The sequence below is a fragment of the Zingiber officinale genome, chromosome 5B, assembly GCF_018446385.1.
Source record: "Zingiber officinale cultivar Zhangliang chromosome 5B, Zo_v1.1, whole genome shotgun sequence".
NCBI lineage: Eukaryota > Viridiplantae > Streptophyta > Magnoliopsida > Zingiberales > Zingiberaceae > Zingiber > Zingiber officinale.
This window is the reverse complement of record NC_055995.1, coordinates 66,643,253-66,650,329: the sequence shown is the minus strand read 5'-3', so window position 1 is coordinate 66,650,329 and position 7,077 is coordinate 66,643,253. Positions and strand designations below refer to the sequence as shown.

General features: G+C 34.8%; 1 protein-coding gene across 3 annotated transcripts; it reads left to right on the top strand.

Moving 5' to 3' along the window:
- The first annotated feature begins 485 nt into the window (after positions 1-485).
- Positions 486-5,198, top strand: LOC121984472 (protein ARV 2-like). 3 transcript variants are annotated; one of them, XM_042537407.1, is made up of 6 exons: positions 486-977; positions 1,616-1,748; positions 1,840-1,887; positions 3,894-3,956; positions 4,065-4,142; positions 4,952-5,198. In XM_042537407.1, the coding sequence occupies exons 2-6, from the start codon at positions 1,617-1,619 to the stop codon at positions 4,970-4,972; spliced, it is 342 nt and encodes a 113-aa protein (XP_042393341.1). In that variant the 5' UTR covers positions 486-977; position 1,616; the 3' UTR covers positions 4,973-5,198. The 3 variants fall into 3 exon arrangements, with proteins under 3 accessions (XP_042393341.1, XP_042393342.1, XP_042393340.1); XM_042537408.1 differs by lacking the exons at positions 4,065-4,142; positions 4,952-5,198 and adding an exon at positions 4,490-4,940; XM_042537406.1 differs by lacking the exon at positions 4,952-5,198 and having other exon boundaries at positions 4,065-4,477.
- Positions 5,199-7,077: the final 1,879 nt, after the last annotated feature.

Below are 7,077 nucleotides of genomic sequence, written 5' to 3'. Positions count from 1 at the left end.
AAGTTTAAAAGGAGATATAATTTTTCCTAAATTTAATACATTTAAATCAAAATTTAAAATATTTTTATCAAATTGAGTACGATTTTTTTCTGTCTAACCAATAGATTGAAAGTCATACAATCGATTGGCTTAGGCTGAATCGATTAACCAATTGATTCAACCTAAGTCAATAGATTGCTATGACTTCCAATTGATTGGTTAGACGGAAAAATAATTGTAATCAATTTGATATAAAATATACTAGTTTTTAATTTAAATATTTTGAATTTAGGAAAAATTATAGTTCTTTTTGAACCTTTTATATTTATAAAAATTAAAAATAATTAGATAAATTGGTGTTTATTACGTTTAGTTTGAGAGTGAAAATAAATATATTTTGAGATGAGAGTAAAGATTAAGGTTTAGATTGTGATGGGGAATTTTAAGGCCATTTAAGTATAATGTAGGATATATTTAAAATGAAAAACATACTAGACTATGAATTTTTTAAAAATATGTCAGAGGAGGTTGAGCCTAGTTGCTCGAGCTTTCAATGCGCGACTTCTTTTGGTTCGTATGTCGAAAAGGTTAATCGCAATGGCGCATCCTTCTTGCCATTGAAGTGCAGGTCGCGTGGTCGGCGAGGATTTTGTTATATTCCCCCTTCTCTCTCTCTCGCTCTCCCTGTGGTTTTGTGGACGGCGAGGCTACAGCAGCGCAGGCTGTTTTGCCTGATTGTGTCGCCTGAGAAGAGACGATCTTAGCACCAAATCAACGAGGCGTGAACGGCCGTCTGTTGGAGAATACTTTTTTGAATCTATCGAGGCGAGGAAAACCGGTTTTTTCATAGGGCAAATAAATATGGCGGCGAGGGGAAGGGAAGCGGAGCTGGAGGAGAGAGAGTTCACCAGAGCGGCGTCAGAATAGGTCTCTCGCCAGTTCGGAACCCTAGTGAACGCCGAAGAGGTTGAGTCTATCAAGAAGCTTCCGCATTCCATGTAATTCCCTCGCCTTGATAATACTATCTCTATTTTCTGTTAATAGGCAATCCCTAAGTCAGTGCCCTGTCATTTTCTTCAAATATGCCACATTCGGTATGACTCTAAAAAAGATGTATCATCGCCACATTTGATATGAACTCTAAAAAAGATGTATTATCTCTTAGACTACTTGCATAGCATGGGATTTATTGCTCCGAATCTAACTAGTATTGTGAGAAGTCAGAAATATCAGCGCCTTATTTTCATGAATTTTGCTCTTATTTGTTGCAAGATATCTCTAGAATTTTATTAGAATATAATTTGGTGTTGTTTTTATTGTTAAATCTCTTTAATTTGGTACCTGTATAACATATTTATTACATTTTTTTTACCTTGCTTGGTGCTTATGATGCAAATCGTGATGTTGCTATTGTGGTAAACATACTGGCGATGATCAAACATATTTTTGGATTATAATTTAAAAATATAATTAGAAACTAGAGAGATCAGATTCAGGAGGAAGTTGGAGGAACATTCTCCTTCATATCATATATCCACTACGTAAACATTATGTTAAAATTCAGTATGTTTTTTTGTAACATTTCATATTTATTTAAAAATATTAATGTTCTAATACAAGAAGAACCCCTTTTCAGCATGAGCACCGTCAGTGATAAGTCCAGTGAGGGTTCTGAGCATCATCGGCTCCTTTGTTGTGTGAACTCCACGCGGGAGATACCTTCTCTCTACATCCAATACTCATCCGGCAACATCCATTTGATGAAATGTGTAAGCAAAGCATACAATAAGATCGTAGCCACCCGCTTCATGGAAATCATTCCCATGACGTTGTCTTTCCTTTTTTCTTTCTTTCTCACAGGAATACTGCAGGGCCATTGCTGATCCCTACATCAAATGTGAATTTATGGTATGCAGATATCTACTTCTAATTAGCATCATACCAACAAACTGTTCGAAGTGTTGCTTTTTAAGAACCTGTGTGAACTTAGATGCTTTCCCTGTTCCCCTTATTATCTCATTGTCTTGCTGATCCACATTATTGCCAAGCAGCAAGTCTTCTTTTTTGTTTGTGATTTCTCTTATATTCTATTTAATCTCTCTCATTTGAAGAAGATGGGGATTGCACACCATAAAATCATTCCATTGATATTTGTTAGATTTGTTATGTTGTCTGTGTTACACCAAATTTGGTACATCCCAATAATGACTGTTAGAAAGTATCATCAATACTTTGGATTTTTGATATGATAGCTTTATACGATGTTACTTCTGCATTCTGGTTTGTAACTGTAACCTTTTAATGTAGATAATTCTGATAGATTTGATCCTTTATAAGAGGATAACCTATTTGCATTTGCTGTTTAACATACTGAACTTATGTGGTGATGATAAGGTAAATCATTTTGTATGTTTGTTTGTTTGAATTGGATAAATTTCCATCATTTACTGCTCTATACTTCTTACATAGCAGCATGTATGCTACATCTTTAATTAGTTTCATCGCATCCTCCCAGTGTCATCATCTAACATTGTTTTTTAGAAAAATGCATGTACAAAAAAAAAACAATTTAATGATCAAATACCATCTTCAACTAAAATTTTATAGTTTATTTAATTTTTTTATGCTCGTGGTTATTGTAGGTTTATTCATCCACCTTTTGCCCTAGAAAGTAGAACTAGAAGGTTTATAGTTAACATTTGGCTAAATGTAATTTGCTGACGTCAAACACTTATCTACCAAATATCATTGTGTTTGTATCCTCTTTTTGTTAGCAAACTACCTGTCCATTTCTGTAGTTGTATATTTTTTACTGTAGATCTAACAAAACCCATGACTGACTAATGCCAATGGTGAAACTTCATTTTCCATAACCTTGCTTCTTGGTAATAATAATAAAGTATATCATTTGTAAATGACTTTCACTTGGCTGCAAAAGGAACATATAGATGTTGTTGAAAAACTTGGAATCTGTATCAATTTATAGGTTTCGACTTCCAAGTATAATTTATTGTACAAAGGAAAAAACAGACCTTTTACTTCCTGTATATCCATCATAGACCAGAATGCACATGGTTTCATGGGTTTGATACCTTTGTTCCAGTACAAATATTGGAGTCGTCTATCCAAGTTTTTTGAAACTATTGAAGCAACAATTTTCATTATGTTTAATATAATTATTTTGAATCTTCATGTTGATAGTTTTGCTAAGACAGGTGAAATGCAGGAAAAGCTGTTGAACTAGTGATTGAATTACTTATATGGATGTGCATACAAAATTTAACTGGTCTACCGAAGACCTTGACAATAAAAGTCAGGCATTATCTCTTAAAGAGTAGTGAAGCTTCTTTAGATTCATCCACACACATTATGATGTCAATTTTGACATGCGGAAAGGCGATAAATTCAGTTGTAGCAAATAATTTCAGTTAGTGTAAATTTTCACCAACTCTGTCATTGTTCTGGTTGCAGGTAATTATTGAATGTTATATTGGGAAATTTGGTATTTATGTCTGTTATTTTTCTGGGAACTAGGTTTCTGCTTAAGTTATCATTTAACACAGTCAGGTTGGTTTTTATTAATCAATGCTTATATTAACAATTTTCCTTTACCCTTTCCTTCCAAGTTGTATTGTGCTTTATTAGTTTGTTTGCATTTATTTCCTATATAATATAACTGCATTTATATTAGTCATTTTGTTGTTTGGTAATCCATTCTTATTAGATTTTCTTGTTCTTATAATCCCAATATTCAAATGTGAAAATCATTTATCTGTTTATGCCTTTGGCAATCCATTCTTATGGGATTTCTTTGTTCCTATAATCCCAATATCCAGATGTGAAATCATTTATCTGTTATGCCTTTACATTCGTGAATATTTGCATGTACTCAAAAATGTTATTCTTCTCTTCAGCTACAGACAAATCCTTCTGGCAGTTCTTATCTCCACTTCAGGTTGTATTTGATCGCAATGTTGGTGAGTACAGCTCTGCTTCCCTGAACTTGCCTAGTAAACTATTTGTAGAAAGATATTTTTGTTATATGAGTTGCATTTGTATTTCTTACCTATTCTGGTGTTCTGTAGAGGTCTGGGAATTCACGTCTTCTGTTCTTTACATTATTGACCTACTTGTTCTATCATCAAATGCACTGGCTTTGGGAGGTCTGCAATCTAACATTAAACATAAAAAAAACTTGATTTCTACTTTCTTCATTCTGATTTGTGTATTTTGGTGATGAATGATTTCATGACATAAAACATCATATACCTGACAAAAGTTGATTTCAACTGATTATTGAACTTAAAATTTTAGGTTTCCTTCTTATTCAGGCTACGTTTAGGTAAGATCTATCACCATACATTGTTTGCACCTCTCTCATTGATCTGTTGGATACATACTACAGTCCATAATACTTATCCCATTGGATTCCTAGGGCATCCTTGTGATGGCTATTGCTCATCCTATTATACTGCATGTGCTAAATTTGATAATGCTCCATTATTTACAGTGGTAGCAGGGTCGCATACTGCTGGATGTCTCATAGTGTGCTTTAGTGCGCATATAGCTAAATTCTTAAATAATTATTGGCTACTTCATGTACTATCTGGCTCATCTTAGTTATCTTTGAGGCTTTAATTGCTGTGACTTTGATCGCTGCAACAATTATGTTATTGTATTACGGCCTCCCTATAATTTGCATTAGCTACATGGTGTTGATTGTTCAGTATGCATGAGACTATTAAATGTAGGCAAACGCCAAGGTGATCAAGGATCTCTACAATAATACAAGTACTAGATGCAGTCTTTTATTTATGAATTTGGAACATTAAAAAGGGTATAAAGCTTAAGCTTGTTTTCCATTTTGGCAAAGTCAAGATTTAAAATCTAACCAAGATTCTGAATTGTGCACGATTTTTTTGATTTTTAAAGCTATATATATATATATAATCTCCAAAATCTTTTTTTTCAGTTATGCAGATGCCTATCCTAACTGCAAATCTGAGTCCTCTGGTGTTCCCCTACTATTCTGCACATCTTTATTTCCTCTTTGGGAATTCTGAAAGTGGGATGCCCTTTATGAGAATTCTACAAGTATAAATGCACCATTTGGTCAATTGCCGTATTTTCAATGTGCTAAAAACAAAAATGATATTTCATATTTCCATTGTGCAAACTTTTCAAACCCATTTTATAATATATGTTGTATTTATTTCATAGATCACTTTGATAATTTTTTATTGTAATGCCAGAAGGTCACATAACAATGATAGTATTGAAAAAATATAAATAAAATAAGTAGTAGCACAACACATTATTACAGACAATTTAGCATTGCTAGACATCCTCTGTGTTCCTAGTCCAATCTATGATCCTTCAAGTGGATCTTTTATAAATCCTCTTTCTTCTCTTTGGTTAAATGCTAAAGGTTGAGCGGTCTCTTCTAGTTGGTGGAAAACTTGTATGAGAGTCGGATTGGTATCTTTACGAGGAGTCGATTTAAAAATTGGATATCTAAATTAATAATAAAAACAATTCAAGGATAGCTCGAGTGGCTTACAACAAAATCCTCAAGTTTTACAATGTGGATCAACAAGATAACAACAGCAATCAATCTTTTTTTTTTTTAAAACAAAATCTAACTTAAGCCTTTTATGCAAATTTCAAAACTCAAGCACACTAGACCACTGAGGAATCAATGGTTCCAGCATATAATGGCAAACTCCTTTGTGTATTCTTCAACAGAAGAACTCTCTTCAGTCAGCTAATAAAGCTTGAGGTAATTGTCTTACGAATAATTCTTGGTAAGAAATCCTTGACTTCATTCTTAATTTTATCCCATATGCTTCTCATTGGCTTGCCTGCTCTTTGACACTTAAGATGTTTCCACTAAATAATGTTTAGTAAGTTTTCCCCCAACAAGTTTTACCCTTAATCATCAAACACATCCTTATAATCAAAGAATCATTCAACACAATTGAACTACTACATGAATAGTGATAAAATCCCTGGCGATGTTTTGATGTGTTGTCGAATAAGTTTTAATTTAGTCCTTATTGTGCTTTAATATGTGTGTAAGTGTATAGGGACTTACAAGGACACACATTTACCCGATGACTAATGGTCAATTTACTTCCGATGACTAATGGTTAATTTACTTAGAAGCGTAGATAACGAAAAGGACAGATTAAACAAAAATTGATATCCCTTGTCCTATTTACATGCAAACTGACAACTAATCATGCCCTCTTCGCAGCCGTCGTGAGTTCACAACGTCGTGACTATGAACGAGAGATCGAGCATGAGTGTCAAGTTGCAGATTGTTGAAGGATTCCTTTCCCTTCCCCTTTGCGCAACCATCGTGAGTTCAGGCGTCATGACCATGAACTTGAGCTCGAGCACGGGTGGCAGGTTGCGGATTGTCGAAGGATTACTTTTCCTCTCCCTCTACAGTTTCTTTCATAATATCTGTTTTCCTTCACCTTCCCCTTCCCTTCTCTAGAGGATAGTTTTCCACCATTAATCCCTTTTCATTCTTCATCCACACTTTAGTGTAAAAAAAGTAGGAGCATCGACATTAATAGAAGATGCAGGCCAGTGAGAAGGATTGCACCATCAAGAAGTAGATGGGTTCGGTGCATCTGAGGTATGAGGAGTCGCGGAAGATTACTCCGGAGGATTGAGAAGGGCGTACGGGAGCGAATTAGAAGGACTCGGTACATCCAAGGGACGAGAAGCTAGAACAAAGACTGCTCAAGGCAACTAAGAGAAAGTCCAGACAACTACATATCCGAGCGACCATACAAGGCAAAATCAATGAATGGTCAAGTACAAAGGTTGACCATTCTCTAGCTGACAGGAAGCCAACCGCTAGTCATCCAAAACTATTGTCGAAATGGATTAGGACGGTCACGCCAGTAGCCTTTAAATGAATGGAGAACCTCTAGGCGACCATAAGGGGTGGAGTCATTTAGACCTATTATCAAATCATTGTCGAAGAAGATAAAGATTAAAGCCATGTCAGCAAAGATCTAATCGGCCGAAAGGCTTCTGGGCTACCAAAGGTACCATGTCAACACAATGGTTAGATTGAGATGG